General features: G+C 41.4%; 1 protein-coding gene across 2 annotated transcripts; it reads right to left on the bottom strand.

Annotated features, from left to right (window-relative positions):
- Nucleotides 1-631: 631 nt before the first annotated feature.
- cog7 (component of oligomeric golgi complex 7) lies at nucleotides 632-25,128 on the bottom strand. Of its 2 annotated transcripts, XM_012970382.3 has the most exons (19): nucleotides 24,998-25,128; nucleotides 23,363-23,657; nucleotides 21,568-21,749; nucleotides 19,767-19,915; nucleotides 19,564-19,680; nucleotides 18,420-18,588; nucleotides 16,610-16,692; nucleotides 14,496-14,618; nucleotides 11,085-11,283; nucleotides 7,923-8,050; nucleotides 7,661-7,815; nucleotides 6,989-7,105; nucleotides 6,220-6,285; nucleotides 5,928-6,111; nucleotides 3,522-3,662; nucleotides 3,134-3,217; nucleotides 2,942-3,056; nucleotides 2,438-2,581; nucleotides 632-910 (listed from the first exon to the last, which is right to left on the bottom strand). In XM_012970382.3, exons 3-19 carry the CDS (start codon nucleotides 21,731-21,733, stop codon nucleotides 744-746), a joined length of 2,307 nt encoding a protein of 768 aa, XP_012825836.1. In that variant the 5' UTR covers nucleotides 21,734-21,749; nucleotides 23,363-23,657; nucleotides 24,998-25,128; the 3' UTR covers nucleotides 632-743.
- Nucleotides 25,129-25,201: the final 73 nt, after the last annotated feature.

Genomic DNA, 25,201 nt, shown 5'->3' with positions numbered 1-25,201 from the left:
GACAATCAGTTACCCCCCATTGCCTTCCAACCCTCTGCAATTTTTGTCTTTCTACCCTGATCTTTGTGGGTTTTTTTCCACAGCACTGGAATTCTGCAATTGAGTTTTAAAAGGCAAGCCCAAAAATAACATTTTGCTGTACTTTGTACTTTGCCTTGCAAGTAATGTGTCTGCCTTTCCAGAGAATAATTGCTCAGCAAGGAGCAGCACAAACCCCCCTTTACTTTATAGAAAATGCTTACCTCTACCATGACTGCCATGCATTCATTTCTACACTCTATAAAAACTATATCACAATACGGTATATGTGCTTACGTGTCTTTTATATGCTTTAAAACTTTCACTTGTCTGGGTTTGGTGACACATATCAGCCTGGCAAACAAGAGCAAAGGAGGCCAAAGGACAGCCGGTTAAAAAAGGGAAAGAAAGGACCTTAGTGTGAGGCTTAAATCAAAATATGACTTTATAATTAATATATTGGCAGCCAGAGTGCAGCTGTACTGTACCTAGGATACCTTTCCTTCCCCTATACCTTTCCAAGCTTATTAACCACTTAAGCCCAAGGTTAAAAGCATTCACTGCTGCTAAAAAGGAAGCTGTCAATGTGAGTAATAAAACCCAACCGTTGACATATTGTAGGAAGTCATTTTTATAGATTCAGCAATAAACAGCATTTACAGTATTTGGGTATAGAGGTACCAGCTGGGCAGTATCTTTCGCCAGGCCCACTTTAGATCCCTGCTTTAGTACTCCAGGCTTCTCATAGCCGCTATGGAAGAGGAGAGTTTCCGGGGCAGGCTCTTAGCAACCGGTCTGTATTCTTCAGGTTTGGCCTTGAGAAGCGTGACAATGTGCTGCAGAGTCCGAGTAGGCTGCAAACCCAGTGCATCCATCACGTTTATCAGATAGTCTGGAAATAAATCATGGAAGGATTTAGAATATGCACTGGATGGTGGGAATGGTGTGAAGCAATATGCTCTTATGTGCAAGATACACCCACTGTCTGTGTTTTAATGTGTCTCTCTGTACTGCCCATGAGAAACCCCTAGGCAGTTGCTATGGCGAATGCCATCACAGCAACACAGCTATCATACTGCTCCCCGGAACTACTAGGTCATGTCTCCTTCTGGCATCTTGTAATAAAATAATAAAATGACTATAAGGGGTTGGGGTAAGAAGGAAGCCAGCCTGGAGTAGAGACAATGGATTCTTACACAAAACACCTCCCCATATAAAAATGTAAAATTGCTTGCTTTCCTGAGAACCTATACAAATTCATTTATGTGTCACGATATGAGCAGTTGTTCACTGCTAATATCATTGAATGTGTAACAGGAGCACCACCTGCTGTTCAGCCCAGGCGGGTTCAGACAGAATAGCAAAAGAGTCGTTTACTGATGCAAGAAGCATCTCCTGACGTTTCTGTGCTCACATTGACTTTGCATGGGTTATATGGATGGGTACATGTGCTGTTTAAAGGGGTGGATCAGTTACCTTTTATTATGTTATAGAATGTTCTATTCCTAGCAACTTTGCAATTGGTCTTCATTATTTTATAAGTTTTGATTTATTTGCCTTCCTCTTCTACATCTTTCTCGCTTTCAAATGGAGGTCACTTTTAAATGAAATTGTAGTACAGGTATGGGACCTATTATCCAGACTGCTCAGGATCTGGGGTTTTCCAGATAAGGGATCTTTCCCTAACTTGGATCTCCATAACTCAAGTGTGCTAAAAAATCATTTAAATATTGAATAAACCCAATAAGATTGTTTTGCCTCCAATAAGGATTAATTAGTTGGGATCAGGTACAAGATACTGTTTTATTATTACAGAGAAAAAGGAAATCATTTTTAAAAATTAGAATTATTTGCTTATAATGTAGTCTATGGGACATGGCCTTTCCGTAATTCGGAACTTTCTGGATAATGGGTTTCCAGATAAGGGATCCCATACCTGTATGACACAGACATTGATCTTCTGAGACAATTTGCAACTGGTCTTCATTTTTTATACTTCATTTCAGTTATTTAGTATTTTGTTCAGCAGTTATCTGATTGCTATGGTCCTATTTACCCTAACAACCAGGCAGTGGTTTCAATGAGACTTAATATGAATAGAAAAGGGTCTAAATAAGAAAAATATTAACAATAAAAATGAAATTGGAGCCTTTACAGAGGTTTCTGGCTTCCAGGGTCAGTGAGCCCCATTTAAAAGCTGAAAAGAGCCAGAAGGGGAAGGCAAATAATTCAAAAATGAAATAAATAATGAAGAGCAATTAAAAGTTAATAGGAATAGGACATGTTATAATATACTAAAAGTTAATGTAACATGTAATTAAAAAAACATAAACAGCTCATACAACACAGCCTGTATTTGCCCTAGTTCAGTAGGTGTAGGGCAGCTGTATCTCCACCCAAAGTCAATGAAAGGCCTTACCTATGTCTGTTGCCAGCTGCTTGGTGGTGTGAGGCGTGAGCAGGGAGATCTGCAAGATGACGTCACAGTACGTCTGCATTGTGGCGCGAGCAAGAGAGCCCAGCCAGTAATCTGCCATGTTATCTAACTCCGGCGTTTCCTCTCCTGGAACATACAGTCAGTGCCAAATCAATAAGCAACACCGTCACACTTAGAGAGACCCGTATCATTCCTTTCTTTACTTGTGTACAAAGCTCTTGTGCCAAACTGGTTAATGCGCTTAATAAATTAACTGTGAAATGTTGATCTTTCTTACTGACAGAGATGATATCGATATGAGTCAAATAAAGGTACGTTGGCCCATTACACAAGTTCTTATTAGGAAATATCTTCAATGATACGAATAAATAAGAGGGACACAACTGTTTATTATCAATGGCTGACAGTGAATTGGAAGTTACTAATTAAACCTGTTATGTTGCCTGATTATACAATTCTAAAAAACAAAAAAATGTGCCTGGTTACCTTGTTCGGGAGGAAATGGTAGTTTCCCAGCATGCAATGCAAGTTCCAAGGTAGAATCTTCTGGGGTGACAAAGGGCTCCAAATGCAGAGGAAGGGACATGAGGTACTGCCCGATCTAAAGGAAGATAGTGAACAAAGTGAGCGACATACACTCCCTTAATGGCATTGCCTGGGATTCAGCTGGGTACTTACATTGCTAATATATTCAAGAGGAGTAAGGCTGAACGTAGGAAGGTCTTCAGTCAGCATTTCCCCTGAGCCTTCACAGCTCCAGCTCTGAGCAGGAAAAAGATTGATTAAAGAGGTGCCCAAAAAAAGCCATATAATTACAAGCAACAGTTACACATTATGAATCCACAATGCAAACCATTTGTAACTTCACATTGGGAAGAGTCTTGAAAAGTGGCACCACTGTAACCTCAGAAAGCTGGATGGAGTGTCAGCACCACCTTAATATAAGACCTCCATTTATCGTGTGTAGCAGGGCATACAATACAGACTGGTACCCAGTACACTACATGCATTAAACATGATCCCAGCAATAAACACACCCCTAGCTCATTTGATCCTCAGACCTTACCTCCATTTTGGGCACCAGCAGAAGTTGCTGTTTGATGTGCAGAAAGACTGAATCGAATGCCAGCTGATGCGCCACTTGGTTCTGCCGCGTGAAAGCCGAGCGAGAGGCAGCGAGAAGGCTGGTGCTGACGGCCCCCTTTTCCTGGAAGGAAATGGTACAATGCCTTTTAGCAGCTTTTCTTATGGGAGCCCTAGCCTCATGGTGGAAAATTATTATAATTCATTATTATTATTATTATTATTATTATAAGGAAGCTGCCTAATGACCTATTAGTACAGAATAGTGGGAGTTACAGGTCTGGACTGGGATACAAAATAGGCCCTGGCATTCCAAGTACACAGAGGCCCAAACAGCCCCCACCAGCCCAATAAACAGCGACTGTCTATGGCATCTTACAGCAGCCCCTCTGGCATTTGCCAGGTATATGCTGGGTATATATTTAATGCAAAACAAAGTCAGCTGATGTTTCGGCACATCGTCATTTGCCTGGGAACTGAAAACTCTGCCCAAAGGTCAACTGACTAATAAAATAGGTTTTAAAAGAAAATTCCTTCCATGCCCTTGAGTTTTTCATCATTTCTCAGTTGAAGGATTGGGCTGCTGGGGTCACTGATCCCCATTTGAAAGCTGGAAAGAGTCAAAATAGAAAGGCAAATCATTCAAAAACAAAAATAAATAATGAAGAGCAATTGCAAAGTTGCTTGGAAAAAAACATTTATATAATATACTGCAAGTTAACTTAAAGTAGAACCACCTTTTAAATCTTTTGGGGTATTTGCATTGTGTTTTAAAGTGCTTTTAGCCCATTTTATCAGGCATATTTGCTCCAAGCTGTTGAAGTTCAGAGGATACCAGAGCACATAGGCTCCCCTGTACCTTGGAGCCTCTGGTGCTCCCTAGCCTGCTCATCTGAATGACTTGTAAACTAGGGGGCATTCCAGGGAACATCTACGTGCTGCTTACCACATGACCGCGGTAAAGCAAAAAGCTGTAAAGCAAGGCCACATTCAAAGTGCAAAATTCATTGCATTGCTCCAGATAATCAAGCCCTCAATCCAACTGAAAATATGTGGCAATGTTTGAACTCTCAAGTGAGTCCTCTGACTAGCCTCAACAATAAGGAGAAAAATCTGGAGGAATTGGCCAAAATCCCTTTCCCAGTGCCCAAAGCTGGTACATACTTTACTCCAAAGGACTCAGAGCTGTTATTGCTGCAAAAAGTGGCTGTACAAAAGATTAACGTGTGTGCATTAAAGGGTTAAGGAAATAGCTGGCACAGAAAATCATTAAGGAACAAAAGATCTCCCACTAGAAAAATGGAATTCCATAGTAGAAAAATGGTAAACAGTAACTCTATCCAGTAGCTGTCAGTGATACATTCCATGCAAGCGGCGATTAAATAACAGTAATTACCTGCCTCAGTCACCATTTTCTGCTTGTCACCTGGTTAATCTTTTATATATACAAGGAGAGCTGGCATGATTAGTGCCTATGGGGCCTGGTGATGAGTGACGGTGTGCTATAAACAGGCATCGGGTGGCTGAAGGCACAGAACGCCATGGCACGTAGGCAAAATATGGGCTCTGTGCCAGACCAAAAGGTGCTGGGGTGGGGCTTACAGGAGTCCTAGGGGAGAAAGTCATTGCTGGGATTTGGCTGCCAACAGAACACTGTGCTGGTAAGCTGTGGGCCCCCTGCAGGGACACATGGAGAGATAGTATGTCTGCACATTTGTATGCACAGTGTGCGGTCAGTCTCAGTGTTGCTTGGTTATTTACGGAGAGAGGGACAAGCAAACAGACCCCTGCACAGACCTAAAAAAAAAGGAGCACGTTGGTCTACCTACTATCTCACAGCCATTTCAGTGGTCTGAAATACCATTTTTCTTTAAAGGGATTCTGTCACAGGAAAACACGATAGCAGCTCCCCGACACCTGTATTGCTAAAAATGCTCCCATGCCTTGCCTAGTGGTAGATATCATAATAGCATTTAATAGTAACAATCCAAGTCTGGCTTGGGACTCCTCCAGTTACATGGGAGTAGGAGAAAAAAAATAGCTTACCTGAAAGCAGTTCTAATGTGTAGCGCTGGCTCCTTCAGAAGCTCAGACTCAGGCACAATGCACTACACTACACACCAATATTACATTTGTTGGTTCAAGAATAAAATTTTAAATGTTAGATTGAATTATTTGTTATGTAAACAGTGTAATTTAGAAATAAAAACTATACCATAAAAATCATGACAGAATCAGAAAAATGTGACAGAAAATAATAACAATTAAACACGCCTCACATGTGACTGGTTAGAATTCAGCCTTTCATAGTAAGGAAACCCCCATCCATTATTATTTATGATGAGTTCTGATGTCTATGAATGGGATACTGAGGATGCCATGATGTTACCTTTAGCATGTACAGGGTCTCCATCAAATTAGCATACTGTGCGGGGTCTCCCTTCTGCAGGTAGTTGTAGTCGTGCCAAGGGTTCCGGCTGCTTTTGCGGTCAGAATAACTTGTCTCCTGGATGCCTGTTAGGCTACGTGGGCTGTAGGTATCGGACAGGTGCTTCCCTGCTATAGACAGAAACCTGGAGAAATAGTGCAAGGGTTAAAGAAGCCTGTAGAAGTTACACATGGGTGAGAAGCACTACATTGTGTGGAACCACAAGTAATGATTTTATTAGGGCCCTGCTTACCGGCTTGCAAGCTGTTGCTCAAAATCACCGCACTGACGTAACAGCTCCCCGCAGGCGCCGATAATCCTACAATACAGTAATGAAGAACACGTGATGAGAACAAGCAGACTAGATTCTTAGTTAGGGATGCCGACAGCTATTATTTAGCTTTTGCTCAGTCAGTACCTTGTGAGCTGCAGAACAGATAGTGAAACTATATTAACTCTATATAAATGCCCAATTACATCACAGGAGCCTGGCTAATAAGCCACCAGTAGCTTCAGTGTAAATGCACATATCCATAGGCCACTAAAATATGAACAAATTCCCATGAACATTACATGTGGGTCATTCTTCTGTTTTTTTTCCATGTGAGAAATGCCACCCTGTCATACAGGCCTACGTTATTCAGACAATCGTCATTTTTGTTTCTGGGCAGCAACTGGGTGGCTTGAGCTAGCATCCACTTCTTGATAACGGAACCAGCAGTGCCCACTGGGACTTCCAATACTCAGATATTGTCTTGTAAACTTATTTACTACTGCCCCTGACACAAGTTGCAGGAGCACTGAAGGGCACAAAAGCAGCAAAGGCAAAGTAAAATTCAAGATTCATTTAAAGGTATTGTATATTTCTGATATGCAAACTGACCAGCTGGATGAGGAAGATGGGAGATTTCAGTAAGAGGTCCCCATGTACTATAACAGTTTGGCACTATGAAGCACAAATTTGTTTTTTGCACGGAAAGGAACATCAGGTACTGAACGGGTAACTCTTTACCAATATTTACCTGACAGAGTTCTGGAAGGCCGACCAGTCTTCCAGGAATAAGGAATCGGCGGGTATGTTGTCCAACTTGCACTTCTTCCTTATTGACTGAAGGGTGAGTGTAAAGTCTGTAACATACCTAGCAAAGAAAGCAAAGCAAATGAAAACCACTGGTGCGGATCTCTTGCCGAGTACATCTGTGTGCCGGGTGGTATAGAGCTGGCCAAGCATTTCCAGGCAGTGAGCAGTAAGCAAGCAAAGCTGGGCTCTGCCTTTGTTTGAGAAGAAAAGCAAAGCCATAAAATACTATTGATATTCACAAAGAGAGAAAAATCCCTGAGATCAATCATAGCTGAAGTGTTTGGCCCGCTGCCTGTAATGTATACATGCCAATTGTGTAGTTCCCCAGAGCAGCTAGTCTGGCAGCAGTGACACTAGCAGATCTTGATCTAGTGGCCCCGTGAAAAAAAACAACATTATATAATCTGTATAATATTAGTATGGGGTTTACAATGTATTTGGGTATCACCATTGCAGAACTAATCTTAGTAAATGTCAGTTACAACTGATACTCCAATAAAGCTTAGCTGGTCAGTGGAGACACATGATAAGCCTCCATGATATTAAAGGCATAGACAGGAGGAACACAGAATTATGGTAGACAATTCCTGGGGCCATTTGGAAGCAGACTCACTTTTTAAAAAGAGACTGGAGAGCCTGCAGCAGGCCGCACAAGCCCAGGCCGTCAGTAAACTTGATGCATCTGTCCATTGCCCCTGATGCAAGGCTAAAGAGCCGGGAGACAGAATGGGAAAGCTCCTGGACACAGTCTAGCACTTCCCCGCGTTCCTGTAAGGTAACAGATAGACATTTGGTAATGGGTGGGTGTAAAGCAGGATCTGAGTTCTGGTTATAAAGAAAGGGGGTAATAATGGATTATATTCAGACACACTTACTAAGGGCATTGCGCTAATTTGTATCAAGAGGTTGGATTCCTCAAGGTCTCCGTACTGTAACTGATAAGGTTTATAGGGTCCAAATACAGCATCCACCAGTTCAATCAGCTTGACTAGATTGTACTCCCCTGCACAGAAACAATAGTGGCCATGTTATAGGATACAAATAACTAGAGCAATAGCAAGTGAACCCCTATTTTCCTTGGCAACATAAATGGTCTAATTAGCATCCATCAAGGCTTCAATGAACAGTTGACATTTGGCCAGCCAAACATGATCCCAAAGGTTTCACCATCAAATTTAGGAGCAACTCGTTAACACCTAATCATGAGGAATATTGTAATATCATCATATGGAGCAAACTTTACCGAGGCATTTGGTTTCTTAACACCTGAGTCAGTTTTAAATAAATCAGTATTACAAATGTCCTTTTTAAATCTATGGCTATATAGTTGGTACTTTCCTATGTGAGTCATGTCATACCAAATCAAGTTTGCTCTACCTGTATGGGAAAAAATTATTGGCATCTAACAGTAAAGGATCATTCTGCCTAAAGTTGTGCCATTTAGTTGACTACATGACAGTACAGGAAAACAGAGTAACCCAACTGGAGACCCTCGGACTGGATTCATGCCACCAAGAGACATCTTTATAGACATCATCACTTCATTACAATCTGGCCCAGAAAATATACAGTGATGGATAAGCTGCCTATTCAACAAGATGTTGGGATGCCGAGTTGCTAAACCCCTATGTTGATGTTTATGTAGGTATTTTGTAGGCTATGGATGATAGAAACAACCCTTGGAAAGTTAGACAGACCAGACTAAAACAATAGTCAAGGAATTTCTTATTCTTATCAGAACATTAAGTTGTTATAAAACATTAAGTGGGTAAAAGATATTTCTCGGAACACTAAACATTATCAGACTGCGAACTCATGCCAAGTGGTCACAAACTGCACTTTCTTTTCCCCCATGAAATCAGTCTTGGCCAAAGCAAGCAACTCAGCAGGCCCATAAACATTGAACTAAATGTATGTCCTTAGACTTACAGAAAATTAGTTATTTCATTATTTCCATGGTGCAGACCAACTGTGCAATTGTCAATTTGTTTTGTTTTTTATATACACCTTTCCAGTTTTCTAGTTTGAGCTACTTAACCCTTGTATCCATTGGTCCTTTGCCCAGATTTGCCTTACAGAGTTAATACACACAGAGAGTGGTACATTTCATTGTGGATTTTAGCCAATGTCACCAAACTGGCTTTTATATTAAAGTTTAATCAAGGGTCTTTTAAACTAAACAGATCGTGAAACCAAACAGTAACTGTGGTGTGATAAAACCCATCGCACTTCTACATTCCCACTCTAAGTTTTGCTTCCCTGCACAATGAATGGTTTGCAAAAAAAAACGGTAAAAATTGTGCAAACTTTCTGGCTTGATATTAGTAATATGAGGACTAGTGATCATTAATAATACAAACCCAGAAAACAAATCCATAAAAATTGTGCAGATGTAATCAGGTAAGAGTTGGCTCAGAGACAGCTAGGGCACCTCAGTGGCCCATGGCAAGTTAGCTGAGAGCCATATAGTGAGCCAATATTTAGATCAGATGGAGGAGAAAGATGACAGCAAGTCAAGCTGCCAAATTTATTTGGTACCTCATTAGAGTAGAGGTGTGACACCTCCAGCTGATGGAATGAATGTTCTCTCCAAGCGACTTGTCTGCCCTTCTCATTACCCTGCAGCTAATTAATTGCCGGTATGAATTCATTAGAAGCAGACACAGACTTGGTAGTTCCCCTGCGGACTGTATTGAACTTGATCCCTGCAGCTGTAAGCACAAGCCCTGGAGCCTCGTACAGGCAGTGTCCTGGGCAGGTCCGGAGTGGAATTCAAAATAGGCCCTGGCGATTCATGTACACAGAGGGCCAAACAGCCCCCACCAGCCCAATAAATAGTGACTGTCTATGGCATCTTACAGCAGCCCCCTGGCATTTGCCAGTACCCACGAATTGCCAGTCTGGGTCTGATCCTGGCGTTCCAGAAGGCTTCCCAAGAGTGCAGCCCTGCTAGGTCAAGCTCATATTTAGCCCAGCTTAAATACCTGCATTTAACCCTATTGTAAAACTCCTTTCTCGGGCATAGATGATAGACTAAAAAAGCCAAAATTGACCTTTGCGTGAGTATAAAAGAGGGTATGGACATGATTCTGCATGAGTGAGTCTTGCTGTACTTAGGCAATGTGAGAAAATGCCTTATAAGCAAGAAATGGAAAGTAACTGCAAACTAATGGCTGCCTAAGGGAAAATGTACAATAATGCAGCAGAAAGTACAGCCATAAAAGAGGGAGTATATACAACATTAAGCACATACAGTAGGAGGTTAACCTGTTATTACAAAGATCTGGCGTAGGTGCACCAACGGGTCAGTGCCCATTGGCTGGTGACAACCTTCCTTATCAGCTAACATTGACCTCCTATTGTATTACAGTGCCCTTACAAAAAGAGGAGTAGCCAGGTGTCACAAGTGGTGGCCAGCAGAAAAACTTTCTGCCATGCATGGATGGAAAAACTGCACTATTGCCATCACTATGAGGAGGTGCAGGGTTAACAGATAACACCGTACACATCTTGCTCGGTAACAGCAACATAGTTTGACCATTCAAATTCTTTGCTTATGAGGCTCTAATAGTATTACACATTGTGCTGTGTGCAGCCAGTAAAGTTTGCCAGATAGAGAGGTCATTTGAGAAGATCCTGATGCTCCATTTAATTCTTCAGTTCAGCTTGTGTTGACCTGTGGATGAATTTCATTTGGCTGGCACATCCAAAGATGGCACAATACGCCAGCTATACCCCTCAGCCTAATTCTTAGAATATCCAGTGACACTATACCTCTCAGTGGATCTGTAGATCAACATAAGCTGGTCAGATGCCACAGACAATTTCACGGTATGTACTGGATCAAGCAGAAAGTGCAAAATGATATCTATCCTCAAGTGTAAAAAAAGGCAGAACAACACTGGCCTTTAAAAACATGACATTTTCCTGATACCATATTCATTCGGTCAAAGCAAACTGAATTTCCCATCATCCCTAGTCAACTACAGGATACAGAGCTGTGTATGACATCTTAACCTTTGCCCCCCCCCCCTTACCCATGTTGGGCAGGATAGCAGTCTCCATCGACTTGGCAAAGTGACCAGTGGCATTGTAGAGTTCCAACAGCGTGCTGAGCTTGTCCTCTGGAGAAGCCCGTTCCATGGCCGTACTGAGACACACGGGGATAGATGGCACCATAGCAGCCAGGGTCTGGATCATAAGCACAGTCACAACCTCCTGGGGCTTTTTAAACACCTATGGCAAAATCATGAGGGATCACATACAGTATTACATTATGGCAGACTTTTATTATCAACAACAACTTACATCTTAAATATGTCTTCCTAATGAGACCCATACAGAGGTCCTTCTTTCTAAAACTGATGAACAGTGCCATGTTCTGGCCTCTTAGATTAGAGAGATGCGGCCTTGAAAGACCCCCTTTGCCCTTTCATACAGTTGCACTTAGCACCTGCCTAGATTGCTAGCAATTGTGCTTATTGAGGCAGGGGAACTCAGGAGCTAAACCCACTTTTTAAACGGTTCCTTTAATGGGTTACTGTTGGGATAAATGTCCACCGTGCTACAAAAACGGCTCAACAACCCGACTGCCCCATCAAGTTTGTAGGGCAGTTTCATGCAACAAGGTGCACATCAGTTCTGTATTGTACATGGAAGAGTGAGCCATGGCACCTGGATAAACTAGATTAGAATATTTCCCAAGAGGTAGATTCACTTCCCAGGGGTGACAGATTGGATACCTTTGGCGAAAGAATTCCAACAATGTTTGGGGGACATTCATGAGATCTATTCTGAATATAAAAGAATGTCAAGTTGTCATTTTTAAATAAATGAAAAAGGCAGACACATTGGGTTAATGAGTGCTCATGTGCAATTATTATGCAATGCCCCGGCAGGTTCATGTGCAGCCAAGAGCACGAGAGAAAAGACCAACCGGGCGACAACGTCTCACAATCCAGAGGAGAAATCCATGTTCTTGGAACGTGCAGACCACAGATGAAATATTGACCTTGCCTCCCAGGCAGTGAGAGGAGAACTGATTATTATAAAGTGGTACAAACAAGTTCCAGAAATTGTTATTTGAAGGGCAGTAGAGATGCCTATCTGGCTCGCATTCCTTTAGCCAAGATAGCGATCTCTTAGCTCTATCCACAAAAAAAAAAATTCCGTACTTTCCCCACATGCACGCTCTTTTGTGTGGTCCGAGGCGGGGGCTGAGATTTTACTGCCCCACGTTCATTTATAAAATGTTGATTTCCAGTTTTACAGCAGAAAATAAATGCTAATTAGGGCTACAGAAAGGGCTTTTGAACTTCTGAAAAGTGTGTCTTTTACTCAGTGGCACCAATGATAAAGGCATTGGAAACTTTAGCCTGAGTGATGTTTGTCTTTCATTTGTGTCCCCTTAAGTAGAAATGCATGGTGCCATGTTTGCCACCTGGCCAGTATTTTACCGACCGGGCTGGAAAAAAATGTTGCTTGGAGCCACAATAAGTTAAGATGACAGAGAATTCTATGTTTTTTTTATTTGTTGAGCTAAACAGGACAATCAGGTAGATAACTAGATTTCAAGTGCACAATGGAGTCCATTACCTCTGCATGATGGACTCCTGCTTATCTGTAAGCCAAAACAGTCACAACAATGTATGACGGGAGGGGTTAGTATAGTGATCTAATTATCTACCTTGCAATGACCAATGACCTGCTTGCCCTGTTTGGCTCGGCCGGAGTTAATTCAAACTCTCCCTTCAGGTATTTCTTGACCCGAGTGTTCATACTCAGGTCAGAGGCTTAAAAGGGTGATGCAGTTGCAATTCAAGGACCCAAAACAGTGTGCTGTGCGACCCGAATGCAAGATGCCCAAGTCTCATGCTGAAGGAAGAGAATGATTTAGAGCCTCCAATGTTCAAAAAGTAAAGATGATTTAAATTGGGCAGTAACTTACCTCACTCTCATAGGTACCAATGCCCCAAACTTGTAGCCAGGGGACAACGCACAACTTTAATCTGCAAACGGCTCGCAGACTAGATGACAATTAAAACCCTTTATTCCACATCAAACATTACAAAACTGTGCGCCGCGTTTCATCAACAAGGGACATGATCACATAGCCTATGATTAAGTCCCTTGTGGACAAAATGCATCGGGCTGTTTGATGTTTGATATGCAATAAAGGGTTTTAACTATCGTCTAGTGTGTGAGCCGTTTGCAGGTTAATAACAAAACCAAATAAAAAGGCAAGTTTTCCTTTAAAAGTCTGCAAGGTAATGGGATGCAAAAATGAATGTGACTTAAGGTGCTGGTACATCAGATAATGGTGAGCAGTGAATTGCAGGTCTGACCCATGAGTAAAGCTTCACACCCTTATCAACTTGCTAAATCAGCACTGACTCACATTTGCAGAGTAGCCAAGCAAGAACAGGGCAGCCAATCAATGTCACCGGCTGCAATTTCCACCGGCATTATTTTTTATGAGCCTGCTCCCTGCTGGTCTGACATCAGTAGCAATGGAAGTGGTTTAACACTACATACTTGCTCTTTAATAGGATGCTGTGTGTGTTTTTGCATTTTAACTTATTTGCCCACCCCTGAGAAACACCATAACGTTATAACATCCAGTATGTATATGATAATGTAAATGGCCGCTGCCTCTGCTCTACAGGAACATACACAAGCAGCCAAAGGTTTTCATCTCTCCTCCCAAGTCTATGTTTAAATATTATGCAATGTCAGAAAATCATGTCTTAAGTAAGAACAGAGAGCAGGGTTTTTTTTAACCTTGTTGAGCAGATAAAAAAATGCATAATTATGCCTCTTAAAGGGCCAGTTCAGTTGTATTAATATGGTACAACAGAAATACTTTTATGAGTTGCTTTTATCTTTTATCTATCATTTTCTCTTATTATAAAAATGCACTGTTAGGGTGCAGTTTCAAGCAGGCCCAATGAGCAACAAAACACTCAAAATTTTAAAAGGACATGTAAACACATTTATATAATGAGGGGACCCTCCAGATGCCTACCACCACCCTATTTGCTATATATGGTACCAAAACACAGAATAACACAGCAGGGTTGGCAGCCGCCATCTTTGGCACCTTGTTGTCTTGTTGCTTCCCAGTTTTCCCAGCATACACAGGTGAAGTCAGAAGTAGACTGGCTCCACCAGAGATGGCAGCTACCAAACATACTGCACTACTCTGCATCTTAGCACAGCCTACTGTGCTGCTACTGGGAAAACCAGAGAGAGGAAAATGAAAATGCAACTACTAAAAAAAAATAAAGGGCAACTAAAAAAAAAGACCCTGTGAATAAGAAATAAAATGTGTGCTAGTAGCACAGGTGAAATCCTGGCCTTGCTTATTTTTAAACATAAGACTGAACTAAAGAGCATATGCTTAGTAACATGTAATTCCCTCATTCACCTCTTGAAGTGCCATTGCCTACCTGGGATACCCACTGCAACTGGGTGTGCCAGGCACTGAGCAGTGTGTCGTAGAACTCAGTCAGCTGCCGGTCTAGGGGCATGTCACTCTGGCACAGCTCCTGCCACACAGTCACCAACTGCACCTAGAGAGAAAGAATAAAAGGTTATATATATGGTAAATAGTTATAATTACAGGGCAACTATGCAATATACATAAACCAAAAAATATGCAGCCTTTTCATGATTATAATGTAATAATATGATTTGGAACAGCTCCCTAAGCCCCGCCCCCTGTTGTCAGCTGATCTGGCTGACTACTTTGTAGTTCCAGCATGATGTCTGTAAGCTGTGGAGAAGTTGTTACTATTTGTAACATCAATGTTTTAGTCCCTCCTCCCTTGCCAGGATTACAAATGATGCAGAAAGAGAAGAACTGTTTTGTAGCTGGATTTCAGCATATAAAAATGGTATTCATTCATACTTTTTGAAGGAACAGATTACAGTGATAGGTATAATAGGGGTTTCTGTGTTGTGTGGGACTCTTTAACAAATTTTGGTTCGGAAGCCAAAGCTCCCCCTTTAAGGGATAAACCCTGTTGTGCTAAGCAGCAGGGAATGTCATTTTCTGCCCAAATATCCACATTTTATTAAGTTAATTGCTTGTATGCAAAAAGCTCCATGGTTCCAACACAATATAATGGAATATGTGTTGAGCCAACTGCTCCAAGGGCCACTGCCTTGTTGGTGTGTATTACATAAACTAGATAATTACAAAACATTTTTTTTTCAATTTTGTTCTTAAAGATTCCGGGAACTGTGGTTTATTGAAAACAAGTACTCAGTCCTTGTACACATGAAAAGAACACCAGTGAGTCACTATGGGAGCTATCGTTTTGGTGGCATACCTACAAATGTCAAATATTTATTATATGTCCTTGCTTGGCAAACATTGTGAAACAAAAGATGGCAGAGCGCAGTCGTTTCCAAGGCAAAGGCTGCACTGAATAACGGCAAATCTGTAAGACGAACCCAAAATGATGGGCGTGTCGTTTAATGCATGTTTGCATAAACAAAATCTTCAAATTGTTACTAGAATTCCCATCATCCCCTGCCCATAACTGAATGGTGTAAATGAATGGAGGTTCAGAAGCCCAAGTTTGAGTGTAAGTTGAACATGAACCTTGTGCGCAATCGATTCTTTATATGGAGGGGGAACGTGTGTGAACAGTAAATGTAGTCAAATACTGTATTTGCTTCCAGTGCACTTGCAAATGTCCACATTCCCTGGTCCAAGTATAGCATTTTACTACATTAACCACGAGCACACCCTCTGTACCCATATAAAGAACTGATCACGCGTACCTTGAATGATTGGTTAAAAGCACTCATAAGCACTTATGTGTACCTACCCCAACGGCTGGACAGCTGCCAAACATAAAACTCATGACCAAGAGAAATTTTCTGTAAGAAGGATTGGTGCCGGCGCATTCCACAGCGGCAAACCAAGAGTTTCCCATAGTGCTTTCTACTGTCTCCTGGAATGCGGTGCTGCTTTTATCTCCGGCTGACAGTCATATCTTACCACACAACGAATCAAGAATGATCCAGATGTGTGGAATTTGGAATATTATATAAGGATACACAGAAAGTCTGCTTTGAGGTTATTCACCTATGAATGAACTTTTAGTATGATGAGAGTGAAATTCTGAGACAAATTGCAATTGGTCTTTGTTTTTTAATATTTGTAGTTTTTTAATTACTTCAGTGGTTTGAATGAGAGACTGAAATGAATAGGAGAGGTATATATTAGAAAGATAAGTAATAAAAGAGTAAGAGTTAATGGGCAGATGCTAAAGGCTGGAAAGAGCCAGAAGAACATTTCAAATAATTTAACTATAAGAATAAAAAAATTAAGACCAAAAGAAAGTCAGATGAGCAAAAACTATAACTAATAATCAAAACCAATGGCAAAGTTGTTAAGAATAGGACATTCCATAACATACTAAAAGTTTACTTGATGGTGCACAACCCCTTTGAAACAAATGCCATATCTGACATCAATAGCAGACTTCTCTACAGATATAGCTAATGGAATAGGGACAGGCAGGTCCAGTTTCTGACCCAAAAGCTTTACCTTGTGGCACTTGTAGTAATAAGCAAGTAACTGCGGCATCCTGTCAATCTCGCTAAAGACCTTCACAAACATCTTGGCCTGATCTGTAAAAGAGTAGAGAGAAAGAGAGGAATGAGACAAGGCAAATGTTAATCTAATCCCCGTGGTGAGACAAAAAGAACGGCAACAACATCAGGTAAGATGCAAAGAAATATAAATAGGGATTTATGACACCAGCATTTCCCCCAACACTCTGTAGGATATCCATTCAAGTCCTGCCATATTTACATTGGGCCGACAGCTAAATATGAAAAAAAAAATGTACCATAAAAACACAGGGTACTCCATGTTCTATGTCCCAAGTTGTTATACTAACTACAAAGCATGTATAAGATATTGCCCTACATGGGCAGATTTAAGCTCCCGATTCGAGTCCTTTAGACTAATTTGGCAGCTTATCAGTCCATGTATGGGGACCCCTGACGGCCCTACCCAACCAATATCTGGTTAGATCAGGGACCACATCAGCTCATTGATGCGGTCCTCGGTCCGACTGCTCCTATCTCCTTCCTTGTAATAAGATAGTTTGGTGCTAGGGCCAAACAAACAATCAAATGAGCCCAATATCACCCACCCTATGTGGGCATATCAGAAAAGATCAACTCGTTTGGAGATCTCTGGTGATGTTGAGGGTGGTGGCATCGGGAAGGCCTCTTTAGGAAGGAGTGGGGGTTAGAATTGCCCCTTACTATGACAGTACTCCGGAAACCTCAGCTTGTTGCCCAGTTGTTAAGTTAAATGGGGTGGTTCACCTTTAAGGTAACATTTAGTATTTTGTAAAATGGCCAACTTTTCAATTTGTCTGCATCATTTACTTTTTATATGTTTTGAATTATTTGCCTTCTTCTGATTCTTTCCAGCTTTCAAATGGGGGTCACTGAGCCCAGCAGCCCAAAAACTATTGCTCTGCGAGGCTACAGTTTTGTCATTGTTACCTTTTATTACTCCTGTTTCTGTTTAGGTCTATACTGTATATATACCAGGCTCTCATTCAAACCACTTGCTGATTGCTAAGGTATTTAAGACTCTAGCAACCAGATAACTGATAAAAACAACACAAATAATACAAAATGAAGACCAATTGCAAATTGTCTCAGAATATTACTCTCTACATCATATCAAAAGTTAACTCAAAGGTGAACATAACCCCTTTAATAGAGCAGGCGTATCAAAGCTAAATGACATGGTGGGCAAAATTGAATTGGCAACTCTGTGAGGGCTGCAGCTATTCAACAATGGGCCACAAACGTATATAGGCTGCTGTCTTTATTTTTCAGCTTTACCAAACTTAAAACAGATTACCACATTACTAAGAAAATAAAAATCCCAGAAAATCCTGAAAGCAGAACCGTGTAAAAAAACTGAAGGCCACAGTGAGTGGGTTATGGGGACCGCAGGGAAAAAATGAAAGAAAGAATAAAGGAAATAACACATATACCATGTGTTTATATGGGTATGTGTGTCCGTTTATGACTATGTTTGTTTGAAACAATGTTTGTAGAGACGATGCTTGTATAAGACTACAGTTGGTGAAGCACAATAAAACCGCTTTTAAAAGTTTAATGGGGGGAAAAACAAAACAACATTTTATATAGTAACATCTAGGTCTGCAATTTTCCAACAAAAAGGCAACCTTAGGGAAGTGCATCACTGCCACCTTCTGTTGAAAAGTAGAACTACATGTCAGCATGAATTAATTATTAACAGATGCAGTTATATTGTTGCACATTGCTTGGGATGTTATTTCTGCAGCAGTAACTGTGTTACTCACCCACTGACTGACTGTTAAACGCTGCTACAATCTGTGGGCTGCACATTGCTTCCAGACGATTCTTGAGGGCCTCCAAATAAACACATTTCTCAGAGTAGTCTGGGGTGTCTACCAACATTGTGAGACTCACTTGCATGCTGGTGAGCTTCTCCGAGATAACAGTGATATTCTGGGGAAGAGAAGAATTTCTCATTAATCATATATTGCACAGTGATACATATCTGTCACTACACACGACCTGGCACACTGCACCAATTCCCATTCACTTTAAATAGAGGACACTGTGATTGTGATGCATCATCTCTCTATTTGAATATAATAAATGGGGCAAAACAGCAGAACTTCTTTTTGGGTTACTACAAAAATAATGATACTTATTTCTGATTGGGTGTAAACACAATGCATGCTGCAACATATAATTGCACATAAAAGTGTGGCAGGAGATCTTAGCAACTTCACAAAAGTATTATTGAAGCAGTAGTTTTCAGTAAATGTAATGCAAGAAGATCCTCCAATAAATAACCAGCCTGCTCTGTGCACCCCTGGACCATTGGAGCCTCCTCTTGCATCTGTAAATAGATTTGTGTCTCCTTGAAAAGCTCTTGGAACGGTCCTGTGAAAGGCCTTTCTCCCTGATATCCATACAATCAGTCTATAATTCCCCTTCTCAACCCAGGCCGGTCAGAACCATTTTATAAAGGATATCCTAAATAATCTCCAGTATAAGGCATTCTTTTTTGCTGAAGTGAAAATCCAGAAAGAGATATACAGCCTATACCTATGATCTAAAAATCCAAGCTGGACACAGTGTATACAGATATCAACCTCTGCTCTGTATACAGCAGCTCGTGAGCTGAACCCACCGGGGGGAGGGGCTTAGCAGCAACTTGACATTCTGTGACAAAAAACTCAGTAGGACTAAATGACTCTCACTGATCTACTCTCTTTATACCTGTAGCAGAACTAGCAGCTAGCAGAAAAAAAAAAACTTACAGAGGTAGTTTATGCAAAAGGTTCAGCACCTATCCTGTTTGATATTCCTGCAGTCATCTGGTTGCTAGGGTCCAATTTTACCCTAACAACCAGGCACTGTTTTTCGAAAGATGAACACAAGAGCTTGCTTATAGATGGAACACACACACACCTGGGTTTTAAACGTTTCCTCTATGTCTGCACTAAGGGTGCTCCATTTATCCGCTTCCTGCAGAGAGTCTGCAGCCAACTGCATACGAGACTTTACTTTATCCATCTCTACCAGAACCTGAAAGAAGGATCAGTATGTTATAATGGTATAATACTCTTCCTTCCAGAGTCTGTACTGCTGCTCACTGCCTGCCTGGGCCTCACCTGCATGGACTGAGCAGTGTCTTGCTCAAATTTCTTGATGTCTTCTTTCACAAGGATCATTTGCTCTTTCAAGAACGATGCCTCTTGCCTTACGGCTTCTACATCACGTAGCACTCGGGGCATGTTCTGCAGAGCCTGGTGGCTGATCTCTGTGACAAACACCCAAAGTCAGTAAATCTCTTTAATCATTGGGATGAAAAGTTTCTATTTAGTACATGAGAGAAGGTTCTGAAATACACTTGTGAACTGCTGGTGCTAATATGAAAAAACTTTTAAAGGAACATTAACACCAAAAAAATGAAAATGTATCAAAGTAACTAAAATATAATGTACTGCTGCCCTGCACTGGTAAAAGCTTCAGAAAGACTACTATCGTTTATATATAAACCGTGCTGTGTAGCCAAGGGGGCAGCCATTCAAAAGGAGAAAATGTTATATAGCAGAAAACAGATAAACGCTACAGAATACAATGGTGTTTTATCTGTTATCTGCTATGTAACATGTGCAATGTGCCTTTTTTCCAGCTTGAATGGCTGCCCCCATGGCTACACAGCAGCTTATTTATATAAACTATAGTAGTGTTCCTGAAGCAAACACACAAGTTTTACCAGCACAAAATGACAGTACATTATATTTTAAATACTTAAAAACACTTTTATTTTTTGGTGTTAATATTTCTTTAAGGTGAAGCTTTCCAGTCCAGTATTTCAGCATTTTAATAAAAGACTGGCCCAGTAACTGGTTTACCATAATTTATGACTGGGCCACTGCAATAAATGAATCAAATATCCAAATTAGCACAGCATTTAGCAGTTTACTTACAACTGAAGCCCATCAGGGGGAGTTTCCAACATATCCACATACATATTATATCATCAGTTAAAAAGATTTACATATATTTCTGATTAAGAACTGATTTTGGACGCATAATGGGCTCATGAGGCTAACAAGGACCAACTTTAGTTAAAAATAATGAAAATAGCCACTGACATTGGGCTATGCACAGTTTCAGATCAAGGACGACTAAGCTTGTGTGGCCGCAGGTTCATTCTCTGTTATAGAAAACTGTTTTCATCCATACATTTTTCTTTATTTCAATAACTTGTACAGGTATGGAACCCATTATCAAGAATTCTCGGGACCTGGGGTATTCTGGATAAGGGGTCTTCCCGTAATTTGGATCTCCTACTAAAAAAATATTTAAACATCAATTAAACCCAAATAGGAGTGTTTTGGTCCCAATAAGGATTAATTATATCTTAGTTGGGATCAAGTACAAGGTACTGTTTTATTATTACAGAGAAAAGGGAATCATTTAACCATTAAATAAACCCAATAGGGCTGTTCTGCCCCCAATAAGGGGTAATTATATCTTAGTTGGGATCAAGTACAGGTACTGTTTTATTATTACAGAGAAAAGGGAATCATTTAACCATTAAATAAACCCAATAGGGCTGTTCTGCCCCCAATAAGGGGTAATTATATCTTAGTTGGGATCAAGTACAGGTACTGTTTTATTATTACAGAGAAAAGGGAATCATTTAACCATTAAATAAACCCAATAGGGCTGTTCTGCCCCAATAAGGTGTAATTATATCTTAGTTGGGATCAAGTACAGGTACTGTTTTATTATTACAGAGAAAAAGGAAAACATTTTTAAAAATGTGAATTATTTCATTAAAATAGAGTCTATGGGAGATGGCCTTTACGTAATTCGGAACTGTCTGGATAATAAGTTTCCGGATAAGGGGTCTGATAACCTGTAGTAGAATAAATTGCTATGAAAAACAGACTGTAATACCTTCCACAGAGTTGTTCACCTCTTGGATGAAGAGTTGCAGCTTCATTACCAAAGTAGAGGCGTGGGCATCCACCTTGGCTGGTGCATCCTTCTGAACTGACTTAAAGGCTGCATTAACCCAGTCCTTCACCTCAAAGTCATCGGCTAGAAAGCGTGAGAAATCCATGGCACAGTGGTAGGATCTAAAAAATAGAGTCAAAAGGAGTCAGAACTGAGAGAGAGTGGTTATATACAATTATACAAGCATATCAGCTATGAACTGACAGCTATGAAGTGGTATATGCCCCTTATTACATTAAAGGTTAATGAAGTCTCTCAGCTGCACCCCCAGGCCTCTCTGCCCAGTGCTCAGTAGTAAGAGGGGATTAGCACCCTCACCAGCATTTGAACCACCCTTGCATGTTTATTTTGAGATATAATGTTTCAGGGCAGCCCCACTTCAGCAGACTTCCTTACTACATTAAACACACAAAGGGCCATTCGTGGTCAAGACTGACAGAACAGCTTATTGGCCCATGTATCAGGCCCTTGGGATGGCACGCCTAACCAATATCTGGTCAAAAATCTGCCAGGCATCTATATGGGAAGTTTGAAAATCCCATAAGGCAAGAACAGCATCATTGCTATATATGCCTGCAATATGATCCAATCACTGGCCCCCAGTTTACTGAACAAGTGGATCTCAAAGCTTTAGTTAAGCTTATGTAAAGTAAACAAAATCTATGGCAAAGGCGTCCTGGAAAATCACTGATTCCTTATTATGTCAGTTGGTCATACACAGGCCAAAACAAGCTGCCAACTGGGCCCTTTCACTCCAAGTCAGCATCCTGAATGGCACCTAAGAACCCTTGGGAGGGCCTACCCCAGGGCCGCCATCGGGGGGCATGGGGGGACAGTCCCCGGGCAATCTTCACTTTTAAAGGGGGCCCGGCCATGCTACAGATTTCTGACTAGCTAGGGCCCCGTTTAATCTATTACGGACCCTGTCATTCGTAATCAAATACAACTGGGGCGCTGTGTTTGGGGGCGCTGTGTTTGGGGGCACTGTGTATGGGGGGCCCTGGCCAGCATAGCGTTCGAGGGGCACTGTGTATGGGGGCAACTGGGGGCACTGTGTATTGGGGAAATTAGGTCACTGTGTATGGGGGCAATTGGGGGCAATGCGTATGGTGGGCCCTGGCCAGCACAGTGTTAGGGGGGCACTGTGTTAGGGGGGCCCTGATACTTTTTATGTCTGTGTGTTCTTTGTACTGATGGGAGGGGCCATTGGATGGAGGGGCCGTGGTGATTTCTGGTGGCGGCCGTGGTCTACTCAATTGATATCTTGTCAAAAAAATCAGATAGATATCTATCAGGATGGTTTAAAAATTCCATCAGACAAGGACTGCATCTGTGTGTCTATGCCTGATGTCCTAACAATAAGCTGGATTTGGCACAGAGAATGGGTGGCCCAACTGTGCAGAGATCCACTTGTTTGGTGACCTTGTTAAAGTGCATGGCCAGCTTACACACACTGTCAATTCACTGGATAAACCAAGACACAACCAAAATTTAAATTGTAAGGACTTGTAAATGGAGCTGTTGTAGCTATATTTCTGTATTCCTTGGGTGGGGTGGTCCCCTAAAAATTATTTAGGATACAGGTTACAGACATTCCAGAGTCCTCCCAAACCAAACAAAGCTAACAAAAAGGGGTAGAAGTATGACCAGTGGTGCGAGTCGAGTTCATTTAACGAATAATAAAGCTCAGAAACAAGATTCTTTACTAAATGCCAGCCAATTCCATCCCACTTACCAGAAGAACATTTGCAGTAGCCCTCAAGGTCTCTGTAACAGGCTACACTTGACCATGTAGATTGGTGCTGTGTGACTTCTGTCCCTCGGCTAGCTGCAATGCTCAGCGGCAATGTCTCTTCACAAGATACTTCTGTCCTTGTTGTGGTAGAACTTCACAATGAAGGTAACATGGCGCCTGTCTCTTTTGTAGAGGATGAACTTTTGAGACCCATCTGGCATTATAATTCCGCTACTGGTTGTGCAGAAATACCAATATTCCTGCTGGCAAGGTTAAGATTTCATTGTGTGATGCACTGGAAGAGAAAGCAAACCAAACTGTCAAATGTCATTTTATGACTTCATTTATATAAATATATATCATAGAATTAGTTCATACAGGCACAACCATCTGGGCAGGTATTGTATGGCATCTTAGTGCCGAATAAGCAAAAAGACGTATAGTGGGTCACGCGCTTATACAGTGTTTATACAGAGCCTACTCGTTTCCTGGGCAGCAGGCACAACCATATCTGTGCCAAATTATGAGGAAACCCTGGATTAACAGATGATAATGTCAAGGGTCCCATAGTGACCGTATAACCATAGTGGTTAGTGGACTGCTTATTAAAAGAACAGTAACACCAAAAAATAAAAGTGTATAAAAGTATGTCTATGAAGATTTTCATTCATCCAGGTCATGGTATATCTAGTATAAATAAATTTAAACCAACTGGACTTGTTTAGTAATCATTGAAGACGTTTCACTACTCATCCGAGCAGCTTCTTCAGTTCAACTGACTGGTATGGGAAGTCCTCAGCATATATACTCTTCCACTAATCCAATCACAATGGCACTTTGTAACTCTTCTAAAAATAAAAGTAATTACAATATAATATACTGTTGCCCTGCACTGGTACAACTGGTGTGTTTGCCTCAGAAAGACTACTATAGTTTATATAAGTAAGCTGCTGTGTAGCCATGGGGGCAGCCATTCAAAGGAGAAAAGGCACAGGTTACTTAGCAGATAACAGATAAATCCCCATTCTATTCTACAGAGCTTATCTGTTATCTGCTATGTAACCTGTGCCTTTTCTCCTTTTTTCCAGGTTGAATGGCTGCCCCCGTGGCTACACAGCAGCTTATTTATATTAGCTATAGTACCGTTACTCTAGCAAATACACAACTTTACCTGTGCAGGGTAACAGAAACATTATATTTTAAATACTTTAATACACTTTCATTTTTGGCGTTACTGTTCCTTCAAACATGTAGGCTAGGGCTAGAGCTATGTGCCAGGGCATCATGGGCATTGCACAGAGGCTGGGGCCCCAACCTGAGGGAAAATACAATGAAGCTATTGTTAAACTGCAACTCTCACATCCTTCAGCAACATCCAGATATCAGAGGGCTGCTGCTGATCAATAACAGAAGTCATATTCCTAATGTGTATGATTGTTAGACAAGTAAACATATTTCCCATTATGGGGCCCCTAAGGTCCTGTGTACATGCATTATCCGCCCTACCCCACACCCAACAAAAGACACTGACCCTCCCCTCTCTAAAGTTACGCCACTGCACCTTTTGACACTACAAATCCCTGCTTCTTCTCAGAAACCCCCCCCATTTATACCAGGAAATCAATTGTCACTTACATGGCCAGGGAGCCACTGTAGAGTCTTACACGTCAGCTGCACATGCGCACTCAGCAACTAAGGGAGGAAGTAAGGGAAGGCTATAGTTAGAGATTGGCTGGAGCCGGACTTTCCAGACTTCCTCCTCCTGCACCAATGAGAAGGCGGCTTTGATTCCCTAAGGTTGCCTGGCAACGTAGAGCCGAACGCCTACTGGAGGAGACG

This window comes from Xenopus tropicalis, chromosome 9 (genome assembly GCF_000004195.4).
Source record: "Xenopus tropicalis strain Nigerian chromosome 9, UCB_Xtro_10.0, whole genome shotgun sequence".
NCBI classification, from domain to species: domain Eukaryota; kingdom Metazoa; phylum Chordata; class Amphibia; order Anura; family Pipidae; genus Xenopus; species Xenopus tropicalis.
Note: the sequence above shows the minus strand (reverse complement) of the source record. Positions and strands in the feature narration are given on the sequence as shown.

Excerpts from the sequence above, each read along its gene's own strand:
- cog7 (XM_012970382.3), bottom strand. The coding sequence starts at position 21,733 with ATGGATTTCTCACGCTTTCTAGCCGATGACTTTGAGGTGAAGGACTGG. Across the intron at positions 19,681-19,766 it reads ACACTGCTCAGTCCATGCAG|GTTCTGGTAGAGATGGATAA; the intron begins GTGAGGCCCAGG and ends TCCTTCTTTCAG. Across the intron at positions 911-2,437 it reads GCAGCTGGCAACAGACATAG|ACTATCTGATAAACGTGATG; the intron begins GTAAGGCCTTTC and ends ATTTATTTCCAG.